The 24,450-nt window shown below is 36.4% G+C and overlaps 1 protein-coding gene and 1 pseudogene across 1 annotated transcript in view; one reads left to right on the forward strand and one right to left on the reverse strand.

Moving 5' to 3' along the window:
- Positions 1 to 9,151, reverse strand: part of TMPRSS11E (transmembrane serine protease 11E) — a 50,964-nt gene extending 41,813 nt beyond the window's left edge. Inside the window, exon 1 of the mRNA XM_067736189.1 lies at positions 9,041 to 9,151. Coding sequence (XP_067592290.1) covers positions 9,041 to 9,093 — 53 coding nt within the window. The 5' untranslated portion in view covers positions 9,094 to 9,151. The remainder of the gene's footprint in view (positions 1 to 9,040) is intronic.
- Positions 9,152 to 10,862: 1,711 nt separating this feature from the next.
- LOC137223019 (vacuolar protein sorting-associated protein 45-like) lies at positions 10,863 to 16,088 on the forward strand (annotated as a pseudogene).
- The last annotated feature ends 8,362 nt before the right edge of the window (positions 16,089 to 24,450 follow it).

Here is a 24,450-nt window from a genome sequence, read left to right on the forward strand (position 1 = left end):
TGGAAATAACTCTGAACTGGAAGACTAGTGACCTGTGTCTCCATCTTAGAACTTTTATTGAAAGACTAAGTCCTTTCATCTAAGTCCTAAGTTTCTCAGATGAGAAATCTGAGAGCATATTCAACATCACGGAAGTTCCAGCATCCTGTAACCCCCAACTTAAATCATGCAAAGTATGCTCTCATTTTCTTCATTTGTTAGAAAACAATGAGAAGTTTAATTGATCTAGCTGCTCTTTAGTTTCCACCAAAGCTCGCCTTCCATGCCTCAAATAACCTAAAAATGCTCAACATTATTATAATTAAAATTTAGCATTTTTTAAACAATCAACTTTAACATAATTTTTCACGTTATTTTTCTGATGGTTACATGCCAGATCATTTGGAATGGTCAAATTAAGAGTCTGCAAGTCATTTGAAATAATCCAAGTTTCATATGAGGAAGTCATTAAGTTTCTTGACTACTTGCATCCTAAGCCAGTTTTAAAATTCCTAGACTTGTAAAACTGCATTTTGTGCAAGCCACTGATGGGCCTTAAAATTGGAGTGTGCCAGCTGCAACATGTGCTAGACTGTGTGGTGTCCTCCTGGCTGCTGTTTCCCTGGCAAGTACTGTAAGCCATACACAAAGAATCCCTCAGATAATCTAGAAATTTCTGTATATAATAAAACCCTATCTGAATTAATTTAGCAATGAGAGACAACTGGAAATGTATTGACTCTTGTTAGTGTTTGTATTATTCTTCCAAAAGAGGGATTTCTTGACTAATGAATTTCCTGCCTCAGTTGTTGACCTATAATATAATGGAAGTATTGAGTCTTAACTTTTGGATGGAACACAAATTTGTGAAGTTGATCATTATATATTTACTTAATATAAATATATTTACTTAATTATACTTTAATATATTGGCATTTTAATAATAACATAGTGAAATATGCTCAGATTCATATTAGAATTAGGTAGAATTTACTGTGCAAATACCATAAAATTATAAAAGTATTATTTTATCTAGGGCTTCCCTGGTGGCGCAGTGGTTAAGAATCCGCCTGCCAATGCAGGGGACATGGGTTCAAACCCTGGTCCAGGAAGATCCCACATGACGCGGAGCAACTAAGCCCGTGCGCCACAACTACTGATCCTGCACTCTAGAGCCCATGAGCCACAACTACTGAGCCCATGTGCCGCATCTACTGAGCCCATGTGCCACATCTACTGAAACCCGTGCGCCTAGAGCCCGTGCTCCACAACAAGAGAAGTCACCGCAATGAGAAGCCTGCGCACCGCAATGAAGAATAGCCCCCTCTCGCCCCAACTAGAGAAAGCCCGTGAGCAGCAACGAAGACCCAACACAGCCAAAAATAATAAATTTATTTTAAAAAGTATTATTTTATCCAAAAGGGCTAAATATTTTCAGTCACTAATGTCCATGTCTTTAATTCATATCTAAATGCTGATGGCTACCAAATCTATAAATACAGATTATTTGTCTAAACTTCAGACCCATATATTCATCTGCCTACTGTTCATCACAACAGGATATACCTCTCATCATTCGAACTAAGCATGTCTGTGCTACAGACTCATATGTGCCTATCCCAAATATTTTCCTTAATAATAGAATCTTTGATTTTTGGTTGAGCATATGGCCCCCTGGAAAATAGAATAATGTCCTTTATCCATGACTCTCCCTGTGAATATAAGTTCTGACCAATGGAGTCTCTATTCCAGTGAGTAGAATCCTGATGTGCTAGTTGGAGCTCTGGCAACCATACTAAACCATGATTGGGAGGATATATGTTCATGTTGATAGGACAGCACAGCAGTAGAAGCCTAGATTCCTAATTACTTGGTAAACCTCCCTATCAGCCCCTACCTGACTATCTCCAGACTTGTTTTACATTAAACTGAAATAAAATGACATTTTATGTAAGCCACTTTATCCTAAGCTTCCTGTCACTCATATCTAAGCTGATACTATTGCAATATGCAAAACAGATTAGTTGCAATCAAAGTAAATTGTGATTTTTTATGTAATTATCTTTGGGAGAAGAAGACATTCAAGAAATATATTTACTTAATAAAATATTTTTACTTAATATTTTCTAGCTGCACAATTTTGAGATACAAGTAATAAATCTGATGCTAATAAATAAGGAGACCAAGTTTTCATCGACGATCTCATTGTAAAAAGTTCTACGACTTTAAGCAAATGACTTCTATTTTCTTGCTTAGTGGATATAGGTCTGGGCTTTTGCGTCAAACAGCTTGGGTTTCGCCCCGGCTCTACCTCTTACTAGCTAGATGGCTCCAAGCAAGTTACTCACCTTCTCTAAGTCTACATTTCCCCTCCCATAAATGGGGATAATGATAGAACCTAACTATAGGGTTCTTCTAAGGATTAAATGGAATAACGCTTATGGAGCAATTGGCATTATACCAAGTACACAGTACATGCACAGCAAATGTTGGCTTTGTCATTATTCCTCCTTCATAATGAGGAATTAATTTGTTTTCAAAACAGGTTGAAAAATCCCTCAAATTGCCTCATGTGACTAAGGGGATAAGGAGAAGATGGAACAGGTGAGGCTCCCAAGCCTTATTCCCACTCCACCCAGAGCAACACTGCTCCACGCAGCAGGGGTTTGCATTAGGCTTATGTGTGAAAGGGATTCAACTGGTAAAGAAAATGTGTAAAACTACTCATCTTTGGACCTTTTTAGCTCTAACAATCTATACATCAAGCCAATGGTCAGCCATGACATATACAGTTTTGTGCAAGGATTTAGAACTCTACTTAAGAAGCCCATTGTATATATGTGCCACATCTTCTTTATCCATTCATCTGTTGATGGACACTTAGGTTGCTTCCATGTCCAGGCTATGTAAATAGAGCTGCAATGAACATTTTGGTACATGACTCTTTTTGAATTATGGTTTTCTCAGGGTATATGCCCAGTAGTGGGATTTCTGGGTCATATGGTAATTCTATTTTTAGTTTTTTAAGGAAGCTCCATACTGTTCTCCATAGTGGCTGTATCTATTTACATCCCCACCAACAGTGCAAGAGTGTTCCCTTTTCTCCACATCCTCTCCAGCATTTATTGTTTCTAGATTTTTTGATGATGTCCATTCTGACCGGTGTCAGATGATACAATGGAATATTACTCAGCCATAAAAAGAAACGAAATTGAGTTATTTGTAGTGAGGTGGATGGATCTAGAGTCTGTCATACAGAGTGAAGTAAGTCAGAAAGAGAAAAACAAATACCATATGCTAACACATATATATGTAATCTAAGAAAAAAGAAAAGGTCATGAAGAACCTAGGGGTAAGATGGGAATAAAGACACAGACCTACTAGAGAATGGACTTGAGGATATGGGGAGGGGAAGGGTAAGCTGTGACAAAGCGAGAGAGTGGCATGGACATATATACACTACCAAACATAAGATAGATAGCTGGTGGGAAGCAGCCGCATAGCATAGGGAGATCTGCTCGGTGGTTTGTGACAACCTAGAGGGGTGGGATAGGGAGGGTGGGAGGGAGGGAGATGCAAGAGGGAAGAGATATGGGAACATATGTATATGTATAACTGATTCACTTTGTTATAAAGCAGAAACTAACACACCATTGTAAAGCAATTATACTCCAATAAAGATGTTAAAAAAAAAAAAGGAATCCCAAATCTAGCTTTGCTGTTGAATCCAGTAATATATATCCAAGTGCTTAATTACAACTTGAATGTACTGTAAGGTTTGAAAGATTGGTTTGAAATATTTTAGATGTATTATTTATTATCTTTGGTATTTTCTGGACTAGGAAAGTTGAGACACAAGGGTTAAGCTAATTGTTTAAAGAGAAAGGAAAGTTATCTCTGCTTAACCAAGGGGAACACTTGTGATTCCAGGGATCATGATGTAGTGGAGGCAGCAGGGAGTATTAGAAAGTTCAGGACCAGAGTTAGAAATGTATGGCAAACTCCAGTTCTACCAATCACTTACTCAGAGATTTGGAAATCTCAGTCTTCCTAATCTTTGGTTTTCCTATCTGTAAAATCATGATAATATTAAAATTGTCTGCCTCACAGTTGTTGATAGGTATCAAATAAGAATATATGTTGGAATTATGTGTAAAGAACATATATATGTGTATATACATATATATCCTACTACATGTGCCCTCTCTGAATTTTGCTGTGACCTGCTAAGCTTTTAATGTGCAATAACCAATTTTTAAAAGTCCGTATAATTCTATACAAATTCAAATGGTAATAGTAATAACAATAACAATATTTCCTGGGTCAGGTAGACACCTGTGTTGGTTTAACTCTTCTACTTGACAACATTGGACTTGGTACACAGGTGAACTGGGAGGACAGATTCAAGCTTTAGTATTGACTGACTCACCCATTCCTGTGACCACATGCAAACTACCTAATCTTTGATTGTGGTATCCCTTAATTTATAGAACACAGAGATGCTTCCTGTCTACAATCCTCAGAGGTCTACTTAGAAGATTATCCATTGAACAATAACATTGTTCCTTGTAAATATAACTTTTATATCTTTTAACACAATAAGACAGTTAAGTCAGCATAGCAGTAGCATCACCTAGGTAGATAAAGGAGGAATTGTGGGGATGGTATAGCATTGTGATTAAGAGCATGGGTTGGAGTCAGATAGACCAGGGTTAATTCCCAGTTCTGCCATTATCACCTCTAGGCAAATACTGTCTGAGCCTCAGTTTCCTCATCTGTGAAATGGGTATAATAATATAACCATTGTTTGTTATAAAGATTAAATGTGCATGCTATTTTAGAACAGTAGTTGGTACACAGTACATGTGAAACAAATGATAGCAATTATTATTTGTTCTGCACTGAATCATAGCTCAACTTTAAACAGAGTGCTAAATCCTTCTGTATTTGCTTTTGCAGCTTCAAAAAAAAGACATCATCTGACATCTTCAGATAAAAGGTTGAAAGACTGCAAGATAGAATTTAATGGTGACTGATACTTTGGATTCCCCTAAACTTAGTTCTATCTTCTCAGAATTACTATTGTAAAATTCTCAGAAATTGCTCAACCATTCAGGCCATATATGTACCTGGGAGAAGGTTCGGCTTGCAGGTTCTGGCATGACCTGGTATGTCTGCAGCGCATTTTTTTTTCCTCAACCTCTTAAAACTTTCCTACCCTCTAATCCACTCATTTCAAACCTATCAAATTATGCTTGAAACTGTGAGAACATTCTCCACAATTCTTATCCACCATCTTTGATGAGAATATGTCCAAAGGAGTGTGCTTTGAGATGTACTTAGTGGAGTTCCTCTAAAATCTAACCCTGATAAAGCCATGAAACGCAGACAGAGCACTCATTTCACCACCGACCATCTTAGAAGACTTGCTCCACAACTGCCCAATAGCCCCATCCTCAGGCACAAAAACATCAGGCATAATTATAAATCTCAGTGCTGACAAGGAAGCACATGATGTTGCTTTTTTTCTTGAATGTTTCTATTTATTCCCTTATTATATTGAAGCAATTATATTTTTGGAGGAAAGCAGACAATAATGAAAAAATAACAAAGGTTCACTAGACAGTTATAATTATTACAGACTGATGAATTCCTTCCATAAAATGCTGCACTAAGATGAACTTGATTTTCACACAATAGCAAATGTTGCAATCTTTTTTAGAAAACAGTGATGATATAATTGACGTGCTGTACTCTCAGTCACTGATCACCTTTGAGATAGTGCGGAAAAGTTAGGTCATGTTCTTATCTTGTTTAAATACAGAGACAGTTTTAAGAAAATTATATAACGGTAGTCTGTGCATTCTTCAAAACATTTGTAAAGACCTGTCAATCAAAGTAAAATTATACCACCACCCTTCCTTCGTCAGCATATATGTGCATTCTTTCATATTAACCTGTATTGACCTGTTTCTTTGCCTATACATTATATAAACATGTATGCCTACACATACATACACATTTTCTCTGTGTGTGTATATGCATGTGTGCACGTTTTCCATTTCTCTGTTAGAGGGCAAACTTTCCAAAGACTCTTCTTTTAGCTTCCCACACATGATAAGACAGTGTGTTACAGTAGAAAGAACATAGACTTTAAAGCCAGAAATGCCAAGGTCAGGTTCTAGATCCAACACTTACTAACCCTGGACAATCTGAGCTGCAGTTATTTCATCTTTTTAAGGAGAGATAACAATAATGGTTTCTCAAAGTATTGCCAAAATTCAATCAGATAACATTTTACAAAATGTGCAATACATAATAGGTGCTCAACAAAGTTTTCTTCCATACAGAACTTAGTACACAATGAGAACTCATTAAAAGTTGTTACATGGACCAGGACTGATCTTAGCTGAAGAAGTGAGGCACAGCATTAAACGCTTGGAACACTATCATAAAGCAACTCTGGACCTGCACCTCAGTAGAGGGACCCTTCAGTATCATTATCTACTGACTAATTTCAGGGCAAAAAGGAAGAGGTTGCTACAATAGATTAATTTTACATTGAGATTTTTCCCTGTAAACAAATAGATTCTTAATCCAAATAAGACCACACTCCCTGTCTGACACAAACTACCCAAATTATGTCTGTATCCTCCCTTCAGTTTTCCAGACATTCTGAAATTAGCCTCTTTTCCTTAATCATCACTATGTTGCATAAATGACTACTCTTCTCCCTTGGAGGAAAAGGTAAACTGCGAGAGAACACCTCCCATTGAGGTATAATTATACCAGTTTAAATAAAACAAAAAGCTACCACTTCAAAAACTGACCTATTTCATTTCCACTTTAATTTCTTTCTATCTTACAAGTTCCTGTTTTTTATGGCTTTGTACTGTATCAGTTCTTCTCAAACTGTACAGTAAATAAGAATTACCTTGTGTAACTTTTAATACAATTCCCATGCCTCAACCAGAGATTCACGGGAATTTCTTGGATGGGAGCTGGACTTTTCTGTTTTTAATAAGTACCCAGTGAATCTAATGGAGGGGGTCCATGGGTCACATGTTGAGAGATAATGCTTACCCTACGAAGTAAAAATTAAAGTTGTCCATTTTGTTTCATTTGAATATTACTCAGTTTACCTTCATCTATCTAAACGTGTGTAGATATTAATGTCTACAAATTTGGTCTGCTGTCAGTGGTTGCTGGTTGTCAGTGGTTGCTGGTGAATACAGTTGGCAGACATTCCTATCAATAATAAATATATTTAATAAATATATTCTTCTCTTCTCAAATCTCTTCCCTATAAACTTATACCTGAAAAAGTCTTCTTTAACCTTCTGTTGTATGTGTTTTTATAAAATTAATGTGTCGATTTCTTCATATTCAAAGGATAGTATAAAATCAGTTTGGAGAAAATGATAGCATCTGAAGAATAATGTTTACCTGGTCTAACTTTCTTCTAACCTTTAAATTCTAACATAGTGGTTTTCATTTAGAACAGGTGGAGTGAGGAAGGGGCTATCAAAATTTTGGTCAAAGAGGAAGGAACATGCCATTTGATAAAACTCTCCACCTGTTTCTGGTATGCCTTCCCAGTTATGAGCAAATGGCTTTAAAAAGAAATTGCCTATATATCTCAATATACCTCTTTTTTCAAAGCATTCTTGTTGGTACACTTATTCCAGCAAATGTGCTAATAAATTTAATCCCTTTTCACTCTAGCCCATTCACTGAACATCTCCTAGGCTGACTCAAACATCGATATGCTCCACTTTGTATACAAGTTTTAGATCAGGAAGGAGTTTTTTGTTTGTTTGTTTTTCCTTGAGAGGTATCTTCCATCTACTCTGAAGCAAGACTGAAAACATCTTTGCTTCAAATTAGAGACTATACTCAGGAAAATTCGTTCCAATACCTCCAAATTATAACTCCCCTACACAAACTCCAGACTCACTCAGATTTAGCATAGACAAAGCCTGAAATCAATTTAGAATCTTGAGTTTGATAGAAATTATATGTTTAAATAAAAGCACTGTTTTCTATAGTAATATTCTTAAAGATAATCTAGGTAAAAAGGCTAGGGTACAAAACCATCATGGATTATAGAGAAGTACTTGCAGAAGGCAGGAAGCCTTGAAAAGTCTGATTTAATTTGTGATGTCTGTCGCTCTTAGTTGATTCATCAACAAATATAGAGAGTATTAAATTTCTCATGAGGACTATGTAGAACTTTCTTCCTATCAACTACAGAGCCTGAGTGTTTTTCACTATTAAGATTCCATTAGAAGCTTTATACTTTTCAAACTGTTTTCTTCTCAAAACAGAAATTAACAAAAAAGAGCATGCCAATATCTCAATCAGAGAAAATGAATTTTTAACATGAAGATAAAATTATTTTCAGAGCCCAAACTGGTACACTGAAATCTTGTTACTGTTTAGTTTCTAACTTTTAAAGAAAACAACCTCAGAATAATTATGACTTCTCTATTAGAGAAGTTGATTTTGACCAGGTACATCACTGGATTTATTTTAAAAATCCAACTATAATAATTTAATCACATTGCCTTCTTAAATTGTTTCTTGTTCTTTTAAAACATATATATATATTTTTTAGTTTATACTATTTACTTACAAAAAGAAGTGTAAGTTTGATCTTCATGGTTTTAGATTTTTTTCTCATGTATAATTTTGAGTATTAAATATAATATAATATATAATATAATATAATAAACTTGAGACAAATAAAACCGAAGCTAAAAACATTCTATTTTTCTCAAAACAAAACAAACTAAAAGACAGTTGTTAAACACCATGTGCCTTTATCTTTTGTTGAGCTCTTCTGAAAGTACATAAACATTTGGGATGGGTCACAAGAGGACAGGGAACACTAGTATAGAAAGAAGAGAAACCTATTTCTTGACATAATTTCATGTTAAATATCAAAAGTATTTTTCCACATTAAGCAAATAATAAATTGGAGATCTACACATTCCTTGGTGTGGTTCATGCCACTTTAAGCAAATTAACTTAAGACAAAGGAAAAGAGAAGAAAACTCACCGATACATTGCTGACCAGCGAGGAATGGTCCTGTGGAGACCGAGGTCTGCCATCAAGTGTGTGTATCCAGGCTCTATCAGCAACTTTGTAGGCTAGACTGAGGTGAAGAAAGAAGTCACTGATGATCTAACTAGAACCAGTCTGACAAGTCTTGGCTAGTATGATGGGAACTGTGTGACTAGTAAGATGAAGTCAAATTTTATAGGGAGGGAGAGAACATCAATAATATAAGCACTTCCTAGGAGTGGGAACTTAAAATCTATTGTCTTCTGATTATAATAATTTCAAAATGTTAATATAAACCAGATTTTTTCAATAAAAGTCAGATGTTTAAATCTAGAAGAAAACTTTTTTTAAATCATCTTGCTAAGCTTCTTCATGTTTCCAATGAAGAAACTGAGGTTTAATTAAGTTAAATTGGTCAAAATCACATAGTTAATGCCTCTATATAGGACTAACACCTACTTTTTTTAAAACTAGTCTGACATGCTTTCCACTCTACCATGCATATTATAAAAGTTTTACTTTGGTATTTACTATAAGTCAGCTGTTGAAAATACAGCGGAGATTAGAAAAGCATTAATATCTCAAAATTATGTGCCACAGTTTTACTAGAAAAGTCAAGTAGTTTGCAAATATTAACCCACAATTAAGACAGTGTGTTTCTTTTACTATGGTGGAGACAGGCATATCAGCCAACACTGAGGCATTACTATCTTATTTCTGAGATGATAATAACCTAGTTTTTTAAAATGTGTGCCAACACATGTATATGCAAATATCTGTGTATTTGTGTCAGGTATAATCTTTAAATTGCCTCCCCTAATCCCCATAAACTAGATAAGGTGTTTCTCCTCTGTGTTCTCATGGTATCATAACGCTTATCATATTGTACTAGAATTTTTTATTTTTATCTCAACCCCAGCAGACTGTGAATTCTTAACAGACAGTAACTTTATTCCTAAGACATATGGGCTCTCAAAAATATGCATGGAAAAGAGAGAGAGGATGAAGGAGGAAGGGGGTATGTATGACCAGTCCTAAAAATCACCATAAAGAAGACAAATAAATATTGTTGAATACTCTAACACAGCCATTTAGCCAATGGCTCATCTGAACAGATGTAGAAGTTGGGATCCGTACTGAAGTGTGGGATTAGGCTGCCAAGAATTGGAATCATTCTCTAACAGTAACTCAAGAAACCTCTACATTGGGGCACACTGTACTTAGGACTAGAGAGAGCATCACATCTACCCTTTTTATTAGCCAAGAGATCACTTAACACTGAAGAATAACATGGATATTTACTTGAAGTTACTTAATATATAGTATCATGTTTCTGTCTACTCACTTGAAAGTACAATTTAGCCAGAAATAAAGAAACAATAATGAATTAAAAACCTACAGGTTATGAGATTAATCTGTTCTTGTTATATAGCCTTTAAAAAATGAAATCCTCACTAATGAAATGTTAATACTGGCTTGACATACTATATTCTACTTCATATTAATATTTTATGAAAATATTGATTATACTCTTGCTTTCAAAGGAAGACATATTCTTCCTCAGAGTGACTTTGGGCCAAGACTTGTCAGACTCATTTTAACAGAACCCCATGACTCTTTCTCTTTACCAAAATCCAGACTCCAAACTCAAATAAATCCTTCATATGGTCTAGTTACTTAAGTTTATGTATACCTGAACATGTAAATGAAAAAAAAAAATGAGAGGGCTTTCATGAATTTTTTAAAAACCCTATGAATATAAGCTAGAAATTATAGAAAACCAGAGTCTAAGGATACGTAAATAGAGGATGAGTGGATGTCGGTCAAAATACAACCATAACTATTTCCTTCCTATATAAAAGGCCTTCATTCACCCTACGCAAAGAGTATTAACAGTGTGTATCATCAAATTTCATGATATTACTTACCTTTTAATAGCAATTTGAAGAATAACAGGGAAAGAAGGAGGAATGAAACATTATACAAAATTATCCACTGAATGGAGCCTTTCATGCACTCAAGGTATGTCTTTAATAGTCATTCTTAGAAATTAGAACACTCCCTAACACCATACACAAAAATAAGCTCAAAATGGACTCGAGACCTAAATGTAAGACCGGACACTATAAAACTCTTAGAGGAAAACATAGGAAGAACACTCTTTGACATAAATCACAGCAAGATCTTTTTTCATCCACCTCCTAGAGTAATGGAAATAAAAACAAAAATAAACAAATGGGACCTAATGAAACTTCAAAGCTTTTGCACAGCAAAGGAAACCATAAACAAGACGAAAAGACAACCCTCAGAATGGGAGAAAATATTTGCAAATGAATCAACAGACAAAAGATTAATCTCCAAAATATATAAACAGCTCATGGAGCTCAATATTAAAGAAACAAACAACCCAATCCAAAAATGGGCAGAAGACCTAAATAGACATTTCTCCAAAGAAGACATACAGATGGCCAAGAAACACATGAAAAGCTGTTGAACATCACTAATTATCAGAGACATGCAAATCAAACCTACAATGAGGTATCACCTCACACCAGTTGGAATGGGCATCATCAGAAAATCTGCAAACAACAAATGCTGGAGAGGGTGTGGAGAAAACGGAACCGTCTTGCACTGTTGGGAATGTAAATTGATACAGCCACTATGGAGAACAGTATGGAGGTTCCTTAAAAAACTAAAAATAGAATTACCATATAATCCAGCAATCCCACTACTGGGCATATATCCAGAGAAAACCATAATTCTAAAAGACACATGCACCCCAATGTTCATTGCAGCACTGTTTATAATAGCCAGGTCATGGAAGCAACCTAAATGCCCATCGACAGATGAATGGATAAAGAAGAGGTGGTACATATATACAATGGAATATTACTCAGCCATAAAAAGGAATGAAATTGAGTCATTTTTTGAGAAATGAATGGATCTAGAGACTGTCATACAGAGTGAAGTAAGTCAGAAAGAGAAAAACAAATATCATATATTAACACATGTATGTGGAATCTAGAAAAATGGTACAAATGAACCGGTTTGCAGGGCAGAGGTTGAGACACAGGTGTAGAGAACAAATGTATGGACACCAAGGGGGGAAAGCCATGGGGGGGTGGGGATGGTGGTGCTGAATTGGGCGATTGGGATTGACAAGCATACACTGATGTGTATAAAATTGATGACTAATAAGAACCTGCTGTATAAAAAAAAATATAAAACAAAATTCAAAATTAAAAAAAAGTCATTCTTAGAGCCAATCAGTTTTAAATTAATTGATCTCTAAGAGGGAAAAATAGTATCTTAGAGCAAAAATTTGTCTTTCATTCAAATATTTATTTTCTTTATACTGTTTTTCTGAAATCATAAATTTTATTCTGCAATCCTTTGCCCTAAACTATGGTGTGAAGAAAATGTATTCAGAGTTATCCACCTCTTTGTTTCTGAGATACGACAATCTGTCTTACCTGTGTCCTTCTGTGCAATGTGGAAGCAGAGTCAGGAGGAATATATTTGTGGATTCAAGTCTCTTAGAAACCTACAGTAGATATGTCACATTGCATAACTAGTAAAATAGCAACTAGACCACAGGCATTTTTACCAACCAACAAACCATTCCATAGTTCTTTACATATTTAGCAATGTCATAGCAATGAAGCATCTGATGGCCACAAGGATGAGTATGCTAAAGAGGTATAGTGCCAGTGTGGCTAGTCATGGGTGGTTCAAGTCCCCTGGCTTGAACCAAGTTCTTTTATGCCTGATAATATCAATGCATGGATGCTTAAGGATAGTAATCTGATTAATTTACGGAAACCCTCAAAGTTATACCTAGATTATGTCTCTGTAATGCTAAAGCAATCCTTTCATTGGCCAGTTTATTGGGTTGTACATAACAACAGACCAATGTTAAACTAGTGAATGAGCTAGTTATCAGAGTAAACATAGCTATTTTGTCATTTGTGGATCCATTTCCTCCTATCATGTATTGTTTTGAAGGTACCCATGCACCTTAGTTTGTTTAAGCTGAGAAAACAAAAAGCATTAATATAATTAATTAACCTTTGGCCTCTATTTCAGCAAAAAGAGATCATGCAGAGCTCCTCTGAGGAACAAGCTATCACCATTCTGTCACTCTCCTTTATCTAATTTTCTTAGCAAAAATGTGATTTGTTTTTCACCAGCCTATCTGTCCCTGTCTTTGAAATCCGTTTTTTATCTCCCCTAAACCTTTTTTTATTGAATGTCATCATGTAGTGGTTGTTTCTCAGTCCCATCTTATCCATTGTTTTGCAGTGGAAGAGACCATCTCAGCCAAACTAGCATTGGCTTTTAACCTGGTATTGCACTCATAGGGTTGGCAGAGTTGATTCCAGGATGCAGCCACAAGCATGAGGAAGAGGCTGTAGATAACTTCCTGCACTTCAGCTGGTTGGAGAGTACCACTCCCACTCTGAACAACATCTCGCCTTCCCTCCAAAGAGTGTACTGTACTTGAAGCAAAACAGTTACACACAAATGGCTATGCATATAATTGTTTGCCAAAGAAATTTCTGGCCCTTCCCTTTCCCTTAACTGCCTTAGGGAAGAATCTTTTCTCTAGCTTAGTTTCCACATGATGTTTCTTTTGAGAAAGGGGACTGGGACAAGAAATCTGTCATGTAGTTAAGCAGGCAAGAAATATTATTAATCCAATTTTGTTTGAGAGTTGTTTGTCCATATGATTATTTAAAAGTCAAGTTTAGTTTCAAAAAACCTTTTTTTTTTCTGAAATTACTTTTGGGGTAATATTTAAAATGAGAGATTGTAACTCTGTAAAATGCATAGGGAATAAAGCATTCCAGTGTACACAGAAAAGGCAAATTTTTAATCAAATAAAGTTTTATGAAATGAAAAACAAAGTCCTCTATAAGATGTTTCGCACCTGCTACAACTATCTCCTATGCTAGGGATAGTTTTCCTGGCCATTGACATGAGGATCTGCTAAACTTTACAATACATAGTGATACATATAGCAAAAACCAGAGATATGGTTTTTACAATTAAAAGACAATAACAATGCTAAAACAATCTTTATTGTTTAATGTATTGGGATATACAATATAGACTAGTTAATGTCGTTAAACTAGTGAGTGAATGAGGATAACATTTTTGGACCCATTTTAATTTTAAAACATTTTTTTAATTAGTCTTTAAAAAACATTTTTAAGATTTATCAGGCTGCCAGTGTCCTTGCCCCCACGGTGAGCCACAGCCACCCTCTGCCTCTGCAGGAGACCATCCCACACTAGCAGGAGAGTGTGGATTATCTGATTCAGGAACTCTGAAGACCCAAATACAGTATATATTTTATTTATTTCAGTAATGTGATCAGCAAGAGTAATGTGAAGTCATTAGCTGAACCTGATGAACAGGAAGTTGTGGCTGAGGTTCAGGAATTTTATGGTGATTACATTGCTGTGAATCCACATTTGTTTTCCCTCAATATTCTGGGTTGCTGCCAGGGTCGAAATTGGGATCCAGTCCAACTATCCAGAGCAACTCAAGGACTGAGTTGCTTTTATCTCTGAAGAAATGTCCCATGATTCATTACCAGCTTTCATCAGAGGCAGCAAAGAGACTTGCAGAATGTTAAGCAAATGATAACTAAAGAATATGAACTGTTTGAATTCCGGCAGACTGAGGTTCCTCCCTTGCTACTTATTTTAGATCGCTGCGATGATGCCATCACCCCATTGCTAAACCAGTGGACATATCAGGCCATGGTCCATGAACTACTGGGCATAAACAACAATCGGATTGATCTTTCCAGAGTGCCAGGGATCAGTAAAGACATGAGAGAGGTGGTCCTATCTGCTGAAAATGATGAATTCTACACTAACAATATGTACCTGAACTTTGCTGAGATTGGTTGCAACATAAAGAATCTCATGGAAGACTTTCAGAAGAAGAAACCAAAAGAACAGCAAAAACTAGAATCAATAGCAGACATAAAGGCCTTTGTTGAGAATTACCCACAATTCAAGAAGATGTCTGGGACTGTATCAAAGCACATGACAGTGGTTGGAGAGCTGTCTCAGTTGGTCAGTGAGTGGAATCTGCTGGAGGTTTTGGAGGTTGAGCAAGAACTGGCCTGTCAAAATGAACATTCTAGTGCTCTCCAGAATGTAAAGAGGCTCCTGCAGAACCCCAAAGTGACAGAGTTTGATGCGTGCAGCCTGGTGATGCTTTATCCTCTACATTATGAGCGACACAGCAGCAATAGCCTACCAGGATTATGATGGACCTTAGGAATAAAGGTGTTTCTGAGAAGTATTGAAAGCTTGTGTCTACAGTTGTTGAATATGGTGGTAAACGGGTCAGAGGAAGTGACCTCAGCCCCAAAGACGCTGTGGCTATTACCAAACATTTCCTCAAAGGATTGAAGGGAGTAGAAAATGTATATGCTCAGCATCAGCCTTTCTTACATGAGAACCTGGACCATCTCATCAAAGGAAAGCTTAAGGAAAACCTGTATTCTTATCTAGGCCCCAGCACACTCAGAGACAGACATCAGGATATCATTGTGTTTATAATTGGAGGAGCCACCTATGAAGAGGCTCTAACAGTTTATAACCTGAACCGCACCACTCCCGGAGTGAGGATTGTCCTGGGGGGAACCCCTGTGCATAACACGAAAAGTTTCCCAGATGAAGTTCTTGCTTCTGGACTGCACAGCCGAAGCAAGGACAGCTCTCAAGTTACATCAAGGTTAGCAAGCAGAAGATGAAATGGTGATAGAGAGGTGAGAAGAATGGCACAACTTTCCCTCTTGCCTCACTGCAGGCTTTCTCCACTGACCAGAGGGGTGTTGGAGAAGAGCCTTGGGTTTTGTACTTCTTGTTATAAACCATCTCCAGGTAGCCTGCTGATTCCTGAACTGTTGGCACAGACACCAAGACTCCAGTGGTGAGTTGAGAATAAGTCTGAGCCCATTCCAACCCACTTTTCTCATGTTTTCTTTATCAAATAAATAAATGTATTCCTTGTATTTGATAGCCCACACAAAAAAAAGATTTATGAATTTCATGTTGAGGGATCACCTTTCAGTCTTCTGAACAGACTCTTCCTGAGATATGAATTAAATGTGTTTATCTACACTCTACCTCTTTACAAATAGACACCCCAAGATGTATAAATATATTGATAAAATAAGGATCAAATTCAAGAAAAACTACAAATGCAAATATACTATCTCTCTATATTGTTTATACTTGCTTTGATAGAGCTGGCAATTTGGCTTTGAACTTCCTGGCAGTAAGGATAACAACAGAAACTTAGATAATTCTCATTATAGAAAAGAAAAAACTTTTTGGTCTAGCTTGATCCAAAGGTAGAACTTGAATTACCTTAACTAGGGATACTATGTTCCTTAGATGAACATTCCTAAATATCACTTCTCTCAGAAGACCTTTATAAGAACAGAAAAGGAGATTCTGAGTTCATATTCTTGACAAAGGCCTGGAGAGTTAGGATTATGCATTGCTGATTGAGGGAAGATTAATTTACTTTGTTACACCAAAGAGGCAATTGACAATATCGATACTTTATCAAAACTGAGGAGCTGGAGGAAACTTTACTTTTAAATAACATAAAACCCCATGAGATTATTATTTTAGATTAGTGCACTTTGACTCCTTATTAGCTCCTGTGTAGTTTGTATTATTATGTCTCATAGTTTGCTGGATTCTATAATGTATCTCAATAGGTGCATAAATGCACCATAGGTTAATATTTATTCCAATAAAAGCTTCTATCCGTGATGTGCCAAATCTCCTTTTCATATTCCTTAAAGAAATCTTGGTACATACGATCATTTTCTATTAATTATAGTCTAATTTTAAACCTTTGTCTAGTGTAAAACTTCAATAGTGAATCTGATATAAATACAATCACCTCCTTTTCCCTTTAACGCAAGCATAAACTATGACACTGGCTGCTTGAAGTAGAGAAGTTGGAAGGAGGTCTGGCTCCTCCTCCTCAGCACTTATTTCTTCTAGCTTGGGGTCAGACAGAGGAGATAGGGTAGTAGAGATTTTACATAATCAGCTATGTGTCGGTGTGGGAAAGTGTCCCTGGTCTTTCTCTGGTTCAATCCAGTTATGTCTACTGCTAATAGATTCTGTTATTGAGAATTCTTTGCTGATGATGTGCTTGGTTTTCTTTGGATGGTGTTCAGCTTTATCCGAGCCTACCAATCACTGAGGAATCCCTCAGGGAAAAGTAACCATGTCCACTTTGGGCTTTGACACTGGTTCTGCTCCTGACTCCCTCGCCTCACTGAGCAGCTATCTTGCCCCTTTCCTTTCCTCTGTGCTGCTTCAAATATAGTCAAGGTAACCACTGACATCATCTTCTGAACCCTCCAAGAGCCACAGAACACCAGCATGGGATAGAGGGGGCTATGTATTCCCTCTCAGGAACAAACTCCAGTCCCTTACTTCCCTGTTAATGTGAGCTAATGCAGTGAGCTCCTCCTCTTCAAAAATCTGAAGACTAGAAGTGAGCAGCTGTCTTTGGTTCACATGTGGTGCTTAAACATCAGATGGCAAATGCTTAACTTCCCCAAGAAGACTTTCACAACAGGGCTCTACCATAGCAGCTCCAGGTGGACCTCTCTTGCTTCTTGCAGACACACACAAACATTCTTTACACATGATTCTCCCAATGGGCAGCCATAATTTGGCTTCAGGAAGAGAAGAGAATAATCTCTCTTCTTCCCTTGGGAAGAGGAGAAACCTTTTCCTCTGAGGTCTGTGATCTTCAGGAGTTACTGGCTCTTACCACTCTTCTCCCTAGTTTTCTCCTTATACATATGAGGAGTTGAGTGCTGGTTTTTGTTAGGACAGCAGGTTATTTTACCTCACAGTGTGCCTACCCTTGGTGGAGGGTAGTGACTGACCCCAATTTTTGGCATCTCTTCGGAGGTTTTCATACGAAGGGTATTACTTAGTTCTTCTTTTCAATTATAAGCAACAGAAAAAGTCCTACTCAACAATATAAAACCTTGTTTACAAATATATCTAGTATGTCCCCTAATTTCTATAATATTTTATACTTCTTGAGGTATTTTTTATCAAAATGCTCCATCATTTTTGTTGATTCATTGAATATATCTATTAATCCAAAATTATTTGCCTACTCCTACCTCATTTCCAAATATAGATGTCACTTCACTTTACCACCACATGGGCCTTCTGTTTGCTCTTGAACACCTGAATTCAGATCTGCCTCATGGCCTTTATACTTGCTGTTCCCACTTTCTAGAATTTTCTTCTCATTGATTTTCCTAGCACTTACTCTCTCACTTTACTCATATCTATGCTCAAATATCATCTCCTCAAAAAAGTTCTGACCATTCCATCTGAAACAGTCTGTCCCATTAATATCCCCCCATCACTCTTCATCCCATTAGCCTGCCTTTTCTTCAAAGTACTTATTAATTGTTAAAATTATTTATACATGTGTTTGTTTCTTTTTTATTGTCAATTTCCTTCATTAGAATGAAAGTCCTTAAGCTGAAATCTTTATCTTGTTCTCTTTGACTCTATCCCTAGGACCTACAGAGCACCTGAAACATAAGCACTCAAATACTTGTTGGACAACTAGGGCACCTACCAGGCACCGGTAGGGGACCATGGACACTTAAAGGGACGGGAGGAACCTCCAGTGACTGGCTTGTGGGATCTTGGTTCCCAGGCTGGAGGTCAGGCTTGAGCTCCTGTGGTGAGAGTCTGAGTCCAAACTGCTGGACTAACAGAGAACCTCAGATCCCAGGAAATATCAACTGGACCTCCTGGAGGTCCTCATCTCAACACCAAGACCCAGCTCTATCCAACTGCCTACAAACTCCAGTGGTGGACGTCTCAGGCCAAACAACCAGTAAGACAGGAATATAGTACCACCCATTAAAAAAAAAATGAAAGGACAAAAAAATTTGTTACAGGTGAAGGAGCAAGGTAAAAACATATAAGACCAAATAAATGAAGATGAAATAGGCAAACTACCTGAAAAAGAATTCAGAGTAATGATAGTAGAGATGATCCAAAATCTCAGAAAAATAATGGAGAAAATACAAGAAACATTTAACAAGGATCTAGAAGAACTAAAGAGCAAACAAACAGTGATGAACAACACAATTGCTGAAATTAAAAATATTCTAGAAGGAATCAATAACAGAATAACTGAGGCACAAGAACAGATAAGTGACCTGGAAGATAAAATGGTGGAAATAACTGCCAGGGAGCAGAAAAAAGAAAAAAGAATGAAAAGAATTGAGGACAGTCTCAGAGACCTCTGGTACAACATTAAACACACCAACATTCGAATTATAGGGGTACCAGAGGAAGAAGAGAAAAAGAAAGGGTCTGAGAAGATATTTGAAGAGATTATAGTTGAAAACTTCCCTAACATGGGAAAGAAAATAATCAAATCCAGGAAGCACAGAGAGTACCATACAGAATAAACCCAAAGAGAAACATGCCAAGGCACATATTAACCAAACTATCAAAAATTAAATACAAAGAAAAAATATTGAAAGCAACAAGGGAAAAGCAACAAATAACACACAAGGGGATCCCCATAAGGTTAACAGCTGATCTTTCAGCAGAAACTCTGCAAGCCAGAAGGGAGTGGCAGGGCATATTTAAAGTGATGAAAAGGAAAAAGCTACAACCAAGATTACTCTACCCAACAAGGATTTCATTCAGATTTGACAGAGAAATTAAAACCTTTACAGATAAGCAAAAGCTAAGAGAATTCAGCACCACCAAACCAGCTTTACAACAAATGCTAAAGAAATTTCTCTAGACAGGAAACACAAGAGAAGGAAAAGACCTACAATAACAAACGCAAAACAATTAAGAAAATGGTAATAGGAACATATATATGAATAATTAAATGCTCCAACCAAAAGACATAGACTGGCTGAATGGATACAAAAACAACAGCGTACATATGCTGTCTACAAGAGACCCATTTCAGACCTAGGGACATATACAGACTAAAAGTGAGGGGATGGAAAAAGATATTCCATGCAAATGGAAATCAAAAGAAAGCTGGAGTAGCAATTCTCATATCACATAAAATAGACTTTAAAATAAAGACTATTAAAAGAGACAAAAAGGACACTACATAATGATCAAGGGATCAATCCAAGAAGAAGATATAACAATTATAAATATATATGCACCCAACATAAGAGCACCTCAATACATAAGGCAAATGCTAACAGCCATAAAAGGGGAAATCGACAGTAACACAATCATAGTAGGGGACTTTAACACCCCACTTTCACCAGTGGACAGATCATCCAAAATGAAAATAAATAAGGAAACACAAGCTTTAAATGATACATTAAACAAGATGGACTTAATTGATATTTATAGGACATTCCATCCAAAACCAACAGAATACACTTTCTTCTCAAGTGTTCATGGAACATTCTCCAGGATAGAGCATATCTTGGGTCACAGATCAAGCCTTGGTAAATTAAGAAAATTGAAATCATATCAAGTGTCTTTTCCAACACCAATGCTATGAGACTAGATATCAATTACAGGAAAAAAAAACTGTAAGAAATAAAAAAAATGGAGGGTAAACAACAGGCTACTAAATAACCAAGAGATCCCTGAAGAAATCAAAGAGGAAATCAAAAAATACCTAAAAACAAATGACAACAAAAACACGATGATCCAAAACCTATGGAATGCAGCAAATGCAGTTCTAAGAGGGAAGTTTATAGCAATACAATCCTACCTCAAGAAACAAGAAAAATCTCAAATAAACAACTTAACCTTACACCTAAAGCAAGTAGAGAAAGAAGAACAAAAAAACCCAAAGTTAGCAGAAGGAAAGAAATCATAAAGATCAGATCAGAAAGAAATGAAAAAAGAAATGAAAGAAACAATAGCAAAGATCAATAAAACTAAAAGCTGGTTCTTTGAGAAGATAAAATTAGCCAGACTAATTTTAGCCTAAGAGAAAACGGGAGAAGACTCAAATCAACAGAATTAGAAATGAAAAAGGAGAAGTAACAACTTACACTGCAGAAATACAAAGGATAATGAGAAATTACTACAAGCAAGTATAAGCCAATAAAATGGACAACCTGGAAGAAATGGACAAATTCTTAGAAAACCACAACTTCCAAGACTGAGCTAGGAAGAACCAGAAAATATAAACAGAGCAATCACAAGCACTGAAATTGAAACTGTGATTAAAAATCTTCAAATAAACAAAAGCCCAGGATCAGATGGCTTCACAGGCAAATTCTATCAAACATTTAGAGACAAACTAACACCTATTCTTCTCAAACTCTTCCAAAATATAGCAGAGGGAGGAACACTCCAAAACTCATTCTACGAGGCCACCATCCCCGATACCAAAACCAGACAAAGATGTCACAAAAAAAGAAAACTACAGGCCAATATCTATGATGAACATAGATGCACAAATCCTCAACAAAATACTAGCAAACAGAATCCAGGAGCACATTAAAAGGATCATACACCATGATCAAGTGGGGTTTATCTCAGGAATGCAAGGATTCTTCAATATATGCAAATCAATCAATGTGATACACCATGTTAACAAATTGAAGGATAAAAACCATCTGATAATCTCAATAGATGCAGAGAAAGGTTTTGACAAAATTCAACACCCATTTATTATTTAAAAAACCCTCTAGAAAATGGGCACAGAGAGAACCTAACTCAACATAATAAAGGCCATATATAACAAACCCACAGCCAACATCATTCTCAATAGTGAAAAACTGAAACCATTTCCTCTAAGATCAGGAACAAGACAAGGTTGCCCACTCTCACCACTCTTATGCAACATAGTTTAGGAAGTTTTAGCCACAGCAATCAGAGAAGAAAAAGAAATAAAAGGAATCCAAATTGGAAAAGAAGAAGTAAAACTGTCACTGTTTGCAGATGACATGATACTATACATAGAGAATCCTAAGGATGCTACCAGAAAACTACTAGAGCTAATCAATGTATTTGTAGAGTAGCAGCATACAAAATTAATCCACAGAAATCTCTTGCATTCCTATACACTAATGATGAAGAATCTGAAAGAGAAATTAAGAAAACACTCCCATTTACCATTGCAACAAAAAGAATAAAATACCGAGGAATGAACCTACCTAAGGAGACAAAAGACCAGTATGCAGAAAACTTTAACACACTGATGAAAGAAATTAAAGATGATGCAAACAGATGGAGAGCTATACCATGTTTTTGGATTGGAAGAATCAACATTGTAAAAATGACTATACTACCCAAAGCAATCTACAGATTCAATGCAATCCCTATCAAGCTACCAATGGCATTTTTCACAGAACTAGAACAAAATATTTCAAAATTTGTATGGAAACACAAAAGACCCTGAATAGCCAAAGCAATCCTGAGAAAGAAAAACGGAGATAGAGGAATCAGGCTCCCAGACTTCAGACTATACTACAAAGCTACAGTAATCAAGACAGTATGGTACTGGCACAAAAACAGAAATATAGATCAATGGAACAGGATAGAAAGCCCAGAGATAAACCCACGCACATATGGTCACCTTATCTTTGATAAAGGAGGCAAGAGTATACAATGGAGAAAAGACAGCCCCTTCAATAAGTGGTGCTGGGAAAACTGGACAGCTACATGTAAAAGAATGAAATTAGAACACTTCCTAACATCATATACAAAAATAAACTCAAAATGGATTAAAGACCTAAATGTAAGTCCAGACACTGTAAAACTCAGAGGAAAACATAGGCAAAGCACTCTATGACATAAATCACAGCAAGATCCTTTTTGACCCACCTCCTAGTGACAAATCAGACCTAATAAAACTTAAAAGCTTTTGCACAAGAAAGGAAACCATAAAAAAGATGAAAAGAAACCCTCAGAATCGGAGAAAATATTTGCAAATGAAGCAACTGACAAAGGATTAATCTCCAAAATATACAAGCAGCTCATGCAGCTCAATATCAAAAAAACAAACAACCCAATCCAAAAATGGGCAGAAATCTAAATAGACATTTCTCCAAACAAGATATACAGATTTCCAAGAAACACATGAAAAGATGCTCAACATCACTTATCATTAGAGAAATGCAAATCAAAACTACAATGGGGTATCACCTCACACTAATCAGAATGACCATCATCAAAAAAAATCTACAAACAATAAATGATGGAGAGAGTGTGGAGAAAAGGGAATCCTCTTGCACTGTTGGTGGGAATGTAAATTGATACGGCCACTATGGAGAACAGTATGGAGGCTCCTTAAGAAAATAAAAATAGAACTGCCATACAATCCAGCAATCCCACTACTGGGCATATACCCTGAGAAAAGCATAATTCAAAAAGAGTCATGTACCACAATGTTCATTGCAGCTCTATTTCCAATAGCCAGGACATGGAAGCCACCTAAGTGACACAAAGCCACTTTGTGTCACAGTGGGAGACAGTGGGAGACTACTGGTATAATTAGGGAGCAGGCCCACACACTCAAGTAAAAATAGTAACAGGTAACACTTATGGAGTGTTTACCTGTGCCATAGCCTCTTCTAAGGACTTCACACATTCATTGATTTAATCTTCACAACAACCCTATAAAATAGGCATTATTACCATCTCCATTTTTCAGACAAGGGTACTGAGATACAAAGATTTATGTAATTTTTTGAAATTGTATTTTATTATGATAAGAACACTTAATGTGAGATCTTACCTCTTAATAAATTTTTAAATGTCTAATACATTATTGTTTACTATAGGTACAATATTGTACAGCACATCTCTAGAGACTATTCATCTGTTTAACTGAAACTTTATGCTCATTGATTAGTAACTTCTTATCTCCCCCAGCCCCTGGAAAGCACTATTCTCTTTGATTCTATGAATTTGACTATTTTAGATTCCTCATATAATTGGAATAATAAAGTATTTGTCTTTCCGTGACTGAATTATTTCACTTAGCATCATGTCCTTAAGGTTCACCCATGCTGTCACACATTTCAGAATTTCCTTCTTTTTTAAGGGTGAATAGTATTCGGTTGTATTTATATACCACTTTTTCTTTGCCCATTCATCTGACTATGGACACTTAGGTTGTTTCCACGTCTTGGTTACTGTGAATAGTGCTGCAATGAATATGAGAGTGCTGATATCTCTTTGGGACCCTAATTTTAATTCTTTTGAATAAATACCCAGAAATGGGATTGCTGGGTCATATGGTAGTTTTATTTTTAATGTTTTGAGGAACCTCATACTTTTTTACATAGCAGCTGTAACATTTTGCATTCTCACAACAGTGCACAGAGCTCCAATTTCCTCACATTCTAACCAATGTCT

The sequence above is a fragment of the Pseudorca crassidens genome, chromosome 4, assembly GCF_039906515.1.
Source record: "Pseudorca crassidens isolate mPseCra1 chromosome 4, mPseCra1.hap1, whole genome shotgun sequence".
NCBI lineage: Eukaryota > Metazoa > Chordata > Mammalia > Artiodactyla > Delphinidae > Pseudorca > Pseudorca crassidens.